This window comes from Rhamphochromis longiceps, linkage group LG19 (assembly GCF_057381845.1).
Source record: "Rhamphochromis longiceps isolate RC_006_pf linkage group LG19, R_longiceps_female_GT1.1, whole genome shotgun sequence".
NCBI classification, from domain to species: domain Eukaryota; kingdom Metazoa; phylum Chordata; class Actinopteri; order Cichliformes; family Cichlidae; genus Rhamphochromis; species Rhamphochromis longiceps.
In genome coordinates this window covers 7227327-7240393 of record NC_140575.1, presented here as the reverse complement: position 1 = coordinate 7240393, position 13067 = coordinate 7227327, and the positions used below count along the sequence as shown (strand labels likewise).

Genomic DNA, 13067 nt, shown 5'->3' with positions numbered 1-13067 from the left:
TAAACTACAACCCACCCTTACCAAACTCATCTACATGTCAATTTACACTCACTTGTGCTGCCTGAAGCTTTTCTTCAACTTGCACATGGCCACAGATAGACTTGAGGTTCTGGTCCTGGTCTCTGATCCAGGACTGGACACTTTCATTGTGGGTTTGGAAAGCTTCAACGTCTTTTTCTAAAATGGCTTGCATCTCTGCCTTTCTGAGAGCCTCCTGAGCAGCCTGCAGGGCTGTCGTCCACTGTTTCTCTGTGTCTCTAACTAGCAGCTGGACACTTTGTTTCCTGGACTCGTCCAGGCCTTCCTTCTCACACAGGCTTCCGCTTTGTCGTCTCAAGCTGCTCACTTTAAAGTCTCCCTCAGGTTTGCAGCTAAGGATGGCCTGGTGACAAAATCATAAAACGTGTCCGACATTTTTAACTCCAGACAGAATATCATTATTTTAATACTTTAAGAGATGAGCTAACAATACACCAAAATATTCCCAGAAGAAAGCTTTATTAGATTAGACACCACTTTCACTAACTTGTGCTTTGGACTTCATCTCCTCCATGTTGGTGTCTCTGTCTGGAGTGGTGAGAGGCTGTGATAGTTCACTGATCCAAGTCCTGGTGCTCTCTGCCTGAGTATTAAACACATTGTATTCTCCATCCAACACACTCTGGGCCTCAGCCTGATTCAGCATCCTGCCCTCCAGGTTTCTGTAGCGCTGTATCAAGTTATCAGCGTCCTTCAGGAGGCTCTCAGATCTGACACCTTGTCTGCGTATTGATGCCAGCAGCTCACTGAGGGTCTCGGCTCTTCCACTGTTGCATGGACAGACAAAGACAAGTAAGACGGCATACAAAAGAAATAGAAGGGATAACATCCTCACGCAGCATATTATGCATCCAAATTTTTCTGTAATAGACAGGTTTAGGTCTATGTTGTGCTTAATTCTATTCTATTCTGACTCTTTCCGTTAACATGAAACAACTATAAAAATTAGAGAGATGTGCATATCTTGGAAGTCAGCAAACTTTACTGCTCGTGCGATGGAATATTTCTGGTTCTGGTTTTATGAATGTTGAGGATCACCTCTCATCCTGAAGGTCTTTCAGAAGTTGTTTGACTTTCTCAGACACCACAGACTGTTTTTCTTTGTTCTGAAGCCACTGACGAAGGCTGTCATGCTGCTTCTGCAGACTATATTTTAAAAAAGAAAAAAAAAACTTAAAACAAACACATTCTGTTTGTGGAAATGCTCAAAAAAATGTTTTATGTGTTGTTTAACAGTATAGCTATTATATTAGCAGAAGCAGGAATGACCTGTCCAAGTCGCTGAGCAGTGACTCCATTTGTTTCTGCCGGTTTTGGCAGTGGGTTCTGAACGTAACCACTTCCTCTTGCTGCTCCTGCATCCACCCAGTAAACTCAGAGAGCTGCTGAGGTGGAACCTGCTCCCTGCCTCTCTCCAGCTGATCTTTCAGCTGGTCAAGACGTCTCTCTGCATCCTTGGACTTTAAGAAACTCTGATGAAAGAAAACATGAACATCCATCTGTCATATAAGCATCTATAGCATCTATCTAACTTTAAAATTATCCATCAACTTACAGCCAGTCTTTGCAAAAACGTCTCCACATCTGTTCTACTCTCAGGGTTCTCGAAGCACTCATTGACGGCTAGCTGCAAGTCCTGGAACCATTCTTCGAATGACTGCTTCTCATCTGGGAACATTTTTTTTTAATTACTCATACACACAATTGAATTAAGGAATACTGAGACCAAAACATGTCCCTGCCTTCTAATATCTGAGTCAAATATAAAGAGAAACAAAGACAATATCCTGCTTGTTGATCAGACACGTGGAGATCCCGGTCTGAGTGATGTTAGTGTCCAGTGGTTGCCAGAAAAAGTTACGCTGACAGTATCAGGCCTGTTATCCTGTTAATCTTTCCTTAATAGCCAAAAGTCTTTTATTTAATCTGCTTTAATTTTTGAACCATTTTTAAAAGCACGTTTCATTTTCATTTGTTGTACTTATGTTGTGCCTATATGTGATTGATGCTTGTCTTCTCTCTGTATTTCCTAATTCAATGCTTTTTGCCAGACCTCTGATAAGCAACTGATTAAAAGCACATTTTCAATACTAACCTCCGATAACCTTGAGCAGGCCTTTGTCCCTCTCCTCTCTCTTCAGCTGGATCATGTCTTTGGTGCGCGAGATTGCCTCTGTTAGCCTGCTGCAGTCAACAGAGAGTGCCTCAAGCACCTGAGGGCTGGCCACACTGGAAACCAATCCCACCTCCTTCAACACGGCCTCAGCCTGCTCTTCCTGAGACTCCAGGTCGTTGCACAGATCCTGCAGCGTGAGACACAAAACATTATAAGTGGTGATCATTCAGGAGAACTCACTAGTATAGGAGCACCATGCTGTCCATCTCTGTCAACAGCTGCATACCTGTATCTGGGCTTCCACATTTGGACCTGAAGCATTAGTCTCATTGATACGACTCTGGATGTTCTCTACCGCTGTCTGACAATCCTCTACCTTCTCGGCTAGATGCTTCTTCACAGCGATTAGCTCCTCAAAGACATCTGTGCAGTCGGTAAACAGTTCCTTCACCTGCTCCAGTCTCTTTCTCAGCTGGGTTTCCATTACCTACACGGAACAGAGGAATGATGAGAAGAGAAGCACGGTACAGGGGAAATAATAATTCTTTAAAAAAGTTTACGCGTGAATAACTACATAAAATGAAATGGTGTTGTAAAAGTCTCTGTTTCATCTCACCTGTAGCTCCAGTGGAGCTTCCTGACTTTGCAGCATCTCCTGGATCTCAATAGACTTCTTGTGAAAATGAGTGATGTTCTCCTCATTGGCCTGGATTTCATCCTGAACACAACAGAATACACAAATGTACAGACAAAAAAAAAAATCACAAAAAGTGAAACTGGAATTATTTCAAATTAACAGATACTTAAAATCGATTAGAAAAATGATTGAAGAACAGTTAAAAATATCAGGTTTTACTTCAGTACCTTCATGGTGAGTACTTGTTGCTCATTGTAGAAAGCATGGCTCTCTGCAAACAGGGCGAGTTTGGCCCCGGCCCAGCTGTCCACCTCTCCTCCCAGCATCAGCTGCTTCTCCCACAGCTCCAGGCCCACTCGTAGGTTATCCATGTAGGCATCTGTCTTCTCTGTCACCTGCAGGGGCACCAAAAGATCACTAAAATTTAGTTAAGGCGAGAAATATAGAAATATATAAATAGAAATATTCCAACCACGATCCAACTACGACTTTAGTTTCTCTGTTCAACTTTGAGTTGTACTTCTAATATTTGTCACAGACAGAGCTGTTCTGGAGACACGAAACACTGGATCAATGTCAGACTGACACCCAGTGAAAATGCTGCCATTTACTGAGGATGTTAAAAAATCCAACAAGCTTGTGAAGGTATAATTTTTAACTCAGATACTAAGATGTCAGTGTCAGTGAGTCTGATCAGTCTCCTTCCCAGCACGCTTAATGTACAGTTTTAGTAGAACTCCTCTGTTTGTTTACAAGAACAACATCTGTAAGTGTCAGTGCATAGATGCATACGTCCAGCCAGCTGTCCATCAGCGTGTCAGCCTCTGCTTCAAATGGAGATTCACTGCAGTCTGGAAACTTCTTCAGTTCAGTCTGCAGCTGTTTGCAAACACTTCTCATCTCTTCCATCGGCCCCGCAAGACCAGCCAGCTCCTCCTTAATATCACAGACCTGAACAAATGTACACGTGTTAACATACAGCACTTGTAAGTGCGCACCGAGCACACCAATCTGATATTTAGAAAGTGTCTGCCATCTGCTGGTTCATTCCTTTTAGTGCATACAGTAACAAATGCCCTTAAGCTGTTTTAGGAAACCAATACAAGAGTCAGAATATATTGAAAGACAATGCAAATACACCTACCTTTGCCATACTCCTCTGTAGGTTGTCTTTCCCCATGTAGGATGCCTTATCGCTGATTGCCTGCTCTGCTTTCTGGATGGTGCTGCTCAGGAGACTCCGGCAGGTCTGGAACTTCTTCAGAAGCTCCAGCAGTGTGCTGTACTGCTTCCTTCTGCAAGAGTGAGAAAATACCAAGGAAGATTTGAGCATTCGGATTGCAGTGTATAGAGAAACATAATAAAAGTTTACTTGAACTTAAATGCATTCATTTCTAGCAGTTGAGGACAGCATATAAGTCAGTGTTGCTCATTAATGGCTTAAAGAATAAATAAATAAATAAAATTTTATTTATATAGCACCTTTCTAGACAGAGTCTTAATTTAAGGTTCTTGTGCCGACGTTACCTGTCAGAAAAAGCCTGCTGAGTCTCCTTCCACTGAGCTTCCAGCTCCTGAAGGAGATTTTCTCCTCCTCCCTGCTTCTCTTGGACTTCACGGAGGCTCTGAAGCTCACAGTTCTGAGCCTGCAGCTGGCCTTCTAAGTCCAAGAGGGCACGAAGCCTGGAAAGTGCAACAAATTCAGATTTTAATTCTGCAAATATATTGCAAAATCTAAACGGTACATTCTGGGACTACATGTAGTTTCCCATTTTCACATATCAAAACTGCTTCAGGATAGCAGAAGCACTATCGCACTAAAGGGACAAACCTGTGCTGCAACGCAGGCATGGTGGGCTCTTTGAGGCCTTGCGCTTCAATCGTATCCTGCAGCTTCTTCATCTCCCCCAGCATCGTCCTCTTCCTCAGGCCCAGGGTTTTGCTTTGGGTCTCCTTCTGAAGGACCTTCTGCTGGCTGACCAGCCCACTGTCACTCTCGTCCAGCCTTCTCACCAGGACATTCACCATATCGAGGCAGGAGGCTGGGATACCATCCCTTGTGACTGTGAGCCGAGCTCCCTGCAAGAGTAGATCCAGCTGAGGTGCCTTCTCTTTCAAACTGTCTATGCTCTGCCTTATCAGAGTCAACTTGGAGCGGCATTCCTGCAGCACCACAGCGTCACTACAGGGTGGACCTGGGATACTTGAGATATCCTCATCCACAGTGCGCAGCGACATAAGAAATCGGTCGAGGGCACGGGCAGCTGCTTCGCTCTTCCGGACTTGCTGCCGGAGTTGATCCAAGCTGGTTTTGTGAGCCTCAAACTCACGGGACAGAGGGAAGCGTTCTCTGGGATCCAAGTCGCTGGATTCAGGGTCCAGACGGGACAACTGGTCCAGTTCACTCTGTATGTTGTCATCCAGTTCCTTTAGCAAAAAACACACAAGGTGTAGTGTGAGGTGAGATGCCTATAGAAGTGAGATCTTACATTACATCTTTTTTTTCTTTTTCTTTTTAAAAAAAAAAAAATTCTTATATCTCTAAGAATTTGCATTTATTGGATTTATCTTATAAAGGCCAGCATCACTGATGTCTAATATCTATCTGTACTGTGGTGTTTAGGAGTTGATGATACAGGGGACTAGGAAATCCAACACATAATAAATATTAAACACCAAATTGTACGATTTATGCTAAATCAGTAGCTTGTTTATGTGTACAAGATGCATTCAGCTTGTTTTCAATGATCCAGTTATTGACCAGTATGTTTTTTCCAGCCATGTGAAATTTTAAAATGTGCTGACCTCTGCAAAGATTTCTTTGACTATATGAATCCAGGCTTCATATAGGTGTTAACACATGTGCTTAGACAATATTTGTGTGTCAGACTGACAAAATTAAACAAAACAAAATTGTGTATGGCTAACAGCAGACCTTTATATCTTTCAGAATGTTAGTGTTGGCCAGTGTGAAGCCAGTGATGTCTTTGGGCTGTCTCAGATAACGGTCCAGGCGGTCGGTGAAGTCCACCATGTGATTCTCAGTGGAGTCAATCTGCCTGAGTGCAGAGCCCAGCGAGCTGCCTCTCCTCTGAAGGTTGGACTGCTGAGTGCGCCACTGCTCCTGCAGCTCTGCTTTCTCCTGCTCCAGAGAAGTGTTTCCACTCAGCTGGGAACACTGAGAGCACTGGTTTGCATACTCAGACCAAAGACACTCAGTCTCTTGTCTCAAGAACTAGGAAGAAAGGAATTTAACTCAAGTTTACTGGCCGGTTGTGGGGATTGAGTCATTTTGCTCAAAGGTTCTTATAGCATGTCATTTATATTTCAGTCCAGTTTGTTTCTGATAGAGTGGTATTTATAACATCATTGTACCTGTATTTCCTGGAGCCGTGTATGCAGGCCTTTCAGAGAGACTGAGTCAGAGGGGACGTCCTTGATGCTCTGTTCATTTTTAGCTAGTTGGGCTTGCAGAGCCCTCTTAGCATTCTCATATCTGGAGAGTTAAACCAAAAATAACTAAATTTAAGGATTAAATATAAAACCATCCAACCTGTTTTTTGATTTGTACGTTGCCTTTGATTATAAAACACAAGACAGCTAAATTTCACCTTTCTAAAGCTTCCTTTTTGGTTACTTCCTCCTCCAAAGACATCTGCTTTTCAGTCTCCCTTCTCTCCACAGCAACTGTCTTCACTGTCACCTGGGTCACCTGGAAAAAAGCAACAGGATGTTAACGATTATTTCAGACACATCTGCACACGCCCAGTATCGGCTTCAGGATTTAAATTCAAAGACTGGTCTGTATTTCTTCTTGCTTAAAATGTGTTAAAGGAGCTGTGACTGTTTAAATCTATAGAGAGAATCTTTTTAATAAGAATTTTTAATAATAGTGAATCATACCTCAGCTAAGGCCTGAGGTTTGTCACTTGGTTTGGTAGGCTCCTTCTGTGTGTTGGAATCCTCAGTGAAGGCAACAGGAATCCTACAGAATTGAAATTGATTTAAACTTCATACTATATTTTGAATAAATGTAAATGTAACTTAATACAATATCTGCAACATAAATCATGCACAACCAAACGTTTTACTCAGTATTAAGAATTAAATAAGGAATAAAAACGGTTGTTTTGAAGATTGCATGCCAAGTCCTTGCTGTTTTGAAACCTCTATGGAAAGCCTCACCTAGATTCAGGGAGTGGTGTGTCTTGATCTCCACTGAACTGATGCTGAATGGCAGCCAGCCTCTTTTCACACTCCCTCAGCTGCGTCTGAGCCAAGCGGTGAGCATCCTCCGGGCTTAGGGTGTCACACAACTCTTTCAGTGCCTGCAGGTGCTGTTCTGCTTCAGCAAAGTCTGCTGAGAAGCAAGCCTGTTGAATGATTTTAATGTGAAAACAGTAAGCACAAAGGCATTGCAGAGCTGCTTTGACTTCAGGCGATCCATTGAGCCAAATCTTCTTTTTTTGTTAAGCTTTTTATTTATTTTCTTGTGTTTTTATTATATTTATACAACTATAAATTAGTTATATGTGTGACCTGCTTATTAGCATCCTATATCATAAAAGAAGGTTTGGCAGATACATTGCACCACTTGAGCAAGACCCCAGATGGCAGCCGGCAACAGATGGGCTGCACAAATTCATAAAAGAATGCTGTTTTAAGCTTACAGAGAAGATGTGATTTCATCTTCATTAGCACATATTTTCATTTAATTCATTGTTTTAAGGTCCTGATAATGATGGTGTTGTTTGTCGTTTTCAGCTTAAGATAATAAAAAGTGTCTGAAACTGTAAACATACCCAAACAAAACTAGCTAAAACAGCACTCTCTTAGAAACCAGCTGGAACAAAGTATTGCTATTACCCTTCCCACTGAAAGCTTCCTTGAAGGCATACAAAGAAGATGGAAAAGACAAAGTTAGACAAGCAGAGCAGAGAAAACTGGCTGAATACCCATCCTTTGAAGCACCCCTGCCAAGAGTTCAGCTTTGGTCATTTAGCTACCTGAGCTTGGTTTTCTAAGCTGGTGCTTAAGTGCATCTCACACCGAAGGACTGCTGCATTAAAGTCTTTCCTTGTTACTTCAAACTGTAATTGTTCCAAAAAGCCTGAGATCTCAGCTCTGAGGGCCTGGGAGATAATATATACAATGAATATATATATATATATATATGAAAAAGGAAACATGATAGAATATAGTATTGACTAAAAGGTTAATAATGTTGAATTGTTTACATCTGTGTCAGTTTGCTAACATTCCTTTAAAAACAGGCTTCAAAGGCATAAAATAATAAGCCCCCGCATCCTCAGGACCTTCTATCACTGTGCCATTGAGAGCATCCTCACTGGATGCATCACCACCTGGTATGGCAACAGCACCGCCTACAACTGCAAAGCTCTCCAGCGAGTAGTGCGGTGCTCTGAACGGATAATTGGAGGTGAGCTTCCCTCCCTCCAAGACATCTACAGGAAGCGGTGCCTGAGGAAAGCGGGGAGGATCATCAAGGACTCCAGTCACCCCAGCCATAAACTGTTCAGACTACTTCCATCAGGAAGGAGGTTCTGCAGCATCCGGTCCCGTACCAGCAGACTGAGAGACAGCTTTTTCCATCAGGCCATCAGACTGCTGAACACGTCATAGACACCTCAGCTTCACTACTGGAACTTCAACATTATGCACTCCACACTGTATATAAATGCCACTTGTTTTGCACATATTCAACTCTGTATATTTTATATATTTTATTATTATTATTATTATTATTATTTTATTTTATTTTTTTACTATTTAATTTGTAAAAATGTGTATACACACACACACACACACACACACACACACACACACACACACACACACACACACACACACACACACACACACGTAGGAAAATATTTAGTATACACATCCAGAAATGCATACACTATTATATATTGTACATATATTTATTAGTTTCAGGTTGGCCATTCTTGTATTTTGCTCGTTTGTGTTGTTGTGTTTGCACATCTCTGTTGCTTGTGGGGCTCGCACACAAGAATTTCACTCGCATGTGCTGTGCCAGTGTGCCTGCACATGTGATGTGACAATAAAAAGTGATTTGATTTGATTTGATTTAATTGCCAGTTTTAGTTTGTGGTTTAAATATGCATATGCAATTAACTGAGAGATGTCTTTAAAAAAACTAGTGAACATTTGACTATTCATAAAAATCAAAATCCCCACCTCCCACTGTGTCCTGACAGATTGGGTGAAGAACTCCATATCTCTGAGCTGTGAGGGGGTACAAAAGGCCTCCATGCCATTAGCTGCTCGCAAGAACTCCTCCAGCAACTCTGGATCAAGTGTCCTCAGAGTTTTCTGTGTTTAAACACAAAATAGTTACATTATGATTCCTCTACAGAAACTGTATTTCATGTTGTTGGATGTTTTTTTAAGGCAAAGTAACTACTTTCTATTTAAGACATCAAACAATGTGGCTATAAATGTAGGGTAGGTAAACAGACTTGTAAATTCGCAAAAATTGTCAAATAAAACTTATCAATCATGAATATTCACTAAATATGAAATGTGCAGAAGTCATTGCCAATGGTTAAACTTACCTCCTTTACTGAAGCTTGCTCAGCTGATACACGCCTGTCTTTGAAGATGTTGATAGCTTCCAGGATGTGCGCCTGCAGGCAGTGTTTGGCCTCCTCAAAGCCATTTCTAGCTAAAGCCTGTGCCTTAGTGTAGGCCTCTGTGTAGGCCTGGGGAGGTGCTTGAGCCAGAGCAGGAGGTTTGATATTAAGATCTGGTGACTCAGCCTGGGTTTGAAGCAACACATCGATCTCAGAGACGAGAATAGTCTGGGAGTGTTGAATTTTCTGTTTCAAAGGAGACTGGGTTTCAGTCTTTGGTGGGTCAAGTGGTTGAGTCTGAGGTCTTGCCTGTGTGGGAGATTGAGTCTTGGACTGTGGCACTGTTTGGGCCGTGGGAGGCAATGACACCGGAAACTGAGGATGGTGCTGTGGGGATAACTGTGCCTGAGATTTGGGTTGGAACACTGGTTGGACTTTGGGTTGGACTGGTGACTGAACTTTGGGCTGAGTTGGTGATTGAACTGTAGGTTGTAATTGAGGTTGGGCTTGCATCTTGGGTTGAGGGGGTGATTCAACATTAACTTTAGTTAGTGACTGAGCCTGTGGTGGCAATTGAGATTCGGGTTTGGGCTGTGGCAGTGATCCAGGTATGTGTTTAATTGGTGACTGAACTATTAGTTGAGGTGTCATTTCAACATCCTGTTTTGGCTGTAGAGGTCTGGGCTGTAGAGGTGAGTTACCTTTTAATTGAGTTTGTGACTGAATCGTTGGTTGTAGCTGAAGTTGGGGCTGATGCTTGGGCTGAGAAGTTGATTGCTGGGATTGAATATTAGATTGAGTCCCCTGAGTCCTGGCAAAGGGCTTTTCTTGAACTAATGGCTGTGCCTGGACGTGTGTTTGGGACTGGGCCTGCAAAGTTTGTTGCTGGGGCTGTGAAGGAAGCTGAGGATAGGCTGGATGTGATGGTTGTGACTGGAGAGATATCTGTGTTTGAATCTGAGATGGAGAGTGATGTTGAGCTTGGGGTTGATGCTGGACCTGTACATACTGCTGAGACTGAGGCTGCTGATAAGACTGAGATGGCACTTGCAGTGGTGCTTGAACCCAAGTCTGTTGCTGAACTTGGCCTTGTTGTGGCTGAACTAAGTTAGAAGCTCTCATCTGGGTGTGTTGATGCATGGAACTATGGGGCCCAATTTGCTGCTGTGTTTGAGTCCAGGGTTGGGGTTGAGCTTGAGGATGCATTTGCGGTTGAGTATATGATGGCCCCATATGAGAAACCCTATGGTGGGCAATCTGAGGCGTTTGCTGGGCCCACTGTGATAGAGTCTGAACTGTAGGATAAGCCTGAGAATGTGTTGCTTGGCCCATTTGCTGAGGATATGGTTGCGGGATAGGGTGACTCTGCTGGGGAAATGCTTGATTTTGTGTTTCTTGTTTATCTGTCCACTGCTGAGATGTGGACTGAGCTTGGGCATAACCCTGGGAGTATAACTGAGGTTGCACTGTAGCCTGTGGATGCTGGATAGACTGGGTGACTGAGGATATGACTTGAGTATAAGCTTGAAAGTGCCCCTGTGAAATATGGCCTTGTTGCTGGACCAGTGCCTGTGCATGTGTTGGATACTGAGTCATAGGATCAGTCAAAGAATGACTCTGAAGGTGGAGTATAGGTTGGGCTTGGGTTGGATGTTGAGTCAATGGTTGGGCCTGACTTAGCCTGGCCATTGGCTGAACATTAGTTGGAACATGGGCATGAGCATGGGCATGTGGGTAGGGCATTGACTTGGGATGGGTCTCAGACTGATCAGCATAGATTTGAACTTGGGTCTTAGGCTGAGGGTGTGTTTGAGGTTGGACCTTGGGCTGAGGGTGAATTTCATGATCATTCATTGATTTTGCATGGGTTTGGTCCATGTTTGTTGACTGAGTATGCATTGGAGGCTGAGCCTGGGTTGGTGGCTTGGGGGAAGGGGGCCGGACAGGGGCCCATGATTGTGGATGACTACGAAGCTGAATGTGAGATGGTACAGGAAGCTGAATTGGGCCTTGCAGTGGAGCCTGAACACTGGAAGGCTGTCTGATCTGAGCCCATATTGGGACTTGAGCTACAGATTCGTCATGGGGTAGTACCTGTGGCTGCTTAGATGGCTGAGGACCAGCTGGTTGAACCAGAGCCTGATCCTGTAGCTGGAGCTGTTGTTGGGTCTGTGGCTTGGTTGATGACTGTTTCTTCACAGAGTCATGGGACTGAGGAACACATGGTTGCTGTGTATCTGTAGTAATGTGGGACTGAACCATAGTATTGGTTTGTGATTGATTTGGGGCCTTTCTTTGTGGTTGAGGTTGACTCAAAGTTACAGCATGTGATTTATTTTTGGTATTTGATTCTTGTTGTGCTTGTTTTACAGTTTCTTGTGGTTGTTGTTTTTGCTGTTGTTTTTGCTGATGCTGCTCTTTTTGCTGTTGTTGATGTAGCAGTTTGTCTTGTTGCTGATGCTCTAGATTTTCAGTTTGCTGTGTTTGCTTCTGTTCCACTTTTTGTTGTTGTTGTGGCTGCTTAGTCAGTTTTGCATGGGCCTCATACTGTAGCCTGGTGGTTGCTACATTTTGGGAAATTACCTGAACTGATCCGACTGCTTGTGTCTGTCTAGTTTGAACTAGATCTTGAGTCAAATCCTGCTCTTGACTTGGAGTTTTCTGCTCTGGAAAAGCTGGTTTCTGAAGCCATGGCCGGTTCTTCATGCCTTGAGCTTTTCTGCTTTGGAGCTCTTGGGAACTTAGAACCTTTTTCTTTACAGCTGGTTCCTGAAGTGGAGTCTGGTCTTTGGATTCTGGTCTTTGTTTAACTTGTTGTTCAGCTTGTATATTAATTACCACATGCTGTTGAACTTGTTGCTGTTGTACCTGTTGTTGCTCCTGCTTGGGCTGACTTGGTTGTGGTTGCACTGGGAACAACTCCTGCTGCTGAACTTCTTGTAGAAGATACTCCTCCTTTATTTCTTCCTGTTCTTTCTGTCCCAGTTTAATTTCCACCTGTCTTCTAAGTCCCTCTTGGAGTAGGTCTTGCTGTGGCCCTTGATCTGGAGTCTCTGTTGTCTTTTGTGCAGTGGCCATTGGCCAGCCTTGAAACTGACTTTCTGGTGGCGACTTTCTTCTGGTCTGCTTCACAGCTTCTGCGTAGGTGTATGGCATTGGAGGAGAAGTCATCTTTTCTTCTTTGTAATCTTGTACCACTATCTTTGGCACAAAGGTTTTTGTATGCTTGGTGTCTAACTGTTTCAAATGTTGAAGCACTGCTTTATCTTGAATAAAGACTTTTGAAGGAGGTCCTGCTGGAGGACTTCTGCTTCTGTCTCGTCTGGCACCCAGGCTGCTTAGCATACCAACTGCTTCCTAAAAGTGACATCATGCATCTTAGAAATAAAGTACTTTCAATTATACTGTTTTGTCTGGTCAGAACATGTCTAACAAGGTTACTTCACAAAAAAACCCCAACTGGCCTGTGACTGAGCAACAGCAGCTCGCACTCGATCCTGCATAGCAGAGGCATGGAGGTAGTGGATGGGAGAGCTCTTCTGATTTGTTGATACGATCACCTGCAGGTCTTGCTCCTCTGTGACTACCTGACCTTCGAGCTGTAGACCACGGGAAATAGTGACCTGGAAAATAAAAATGTTAGTTTTAAATAATCATA

General features: G+C 43.2%; 1 protein-coding gene across 1 annotated transcript in view; it reads right to left on the bottom strand.

Moving 5' to 3' along the window:
• The window catches only part of syne2b (spectrin repeat containing, nuclear envelope 2b), a 140300-nt gene that overhangs the window by 95260 nt on the left and 31973 nt on the right, over positions 1–13067 (bottom strand). Inside the window, exons 22-42 of the mRNA XM_085392061.1 lie at positions 12870–13032; positions 9392–12762; positions 9015–9149; positions 6978–7165; positions 6696–6777; positions 6404–6504; positions 6168–6288; positions 5728–6027; positions 4624–5219; positions 4320–4475; positions 3937–4087; positions 3585–3743; positions 3020–3187; positions 2772–2873; positions 2442–2642; positions 2135–2342; positions 1595–1707; positions 1309–1511; positions 1078–1185; positions 527–806; positions 53–382 (exon numbers count right to left, since the gene is read on the bottom strand). Of these exons, the coding sequence (XP_085248187.1) occupies positions 53–382; positions 527–806; positions 1078–1185; positions 1309–1511; positions 1595–1707; positions 2135–2342; positions 2442–2642; positions 2772–2873; positions 3020–3187; positions 3585–3743; positions 3937–4087; positions 4320–4475; positions 4624–5219; positions 5728–6027; positions 6168–6288; positions 6404–6504; positions 6696–6777; positions 6978–7165; positions 9015–9149; positions 9392–12762; positions 12870–13032 (7236 nt within the window). The remainder of the gene's footprint in view (positions 1–52; positions 383–526; positions 807–1077; positions 1186–1308; positions 1512–1594; positions 1708–2134; positions 2343–2441; positions 2643–2771; positions 2874–3019; positions 3188–3584; positions 3744–3936; positions 4088–4319; positions 4476–4623; positions 5220–5727; positions 6028–6167; positions 6289–6403; positions 6505–6695; positions 6778–6977; positions 7166–9014; positions 9150–9391; positions 12763–12869; positions 13033–13067) is intronic.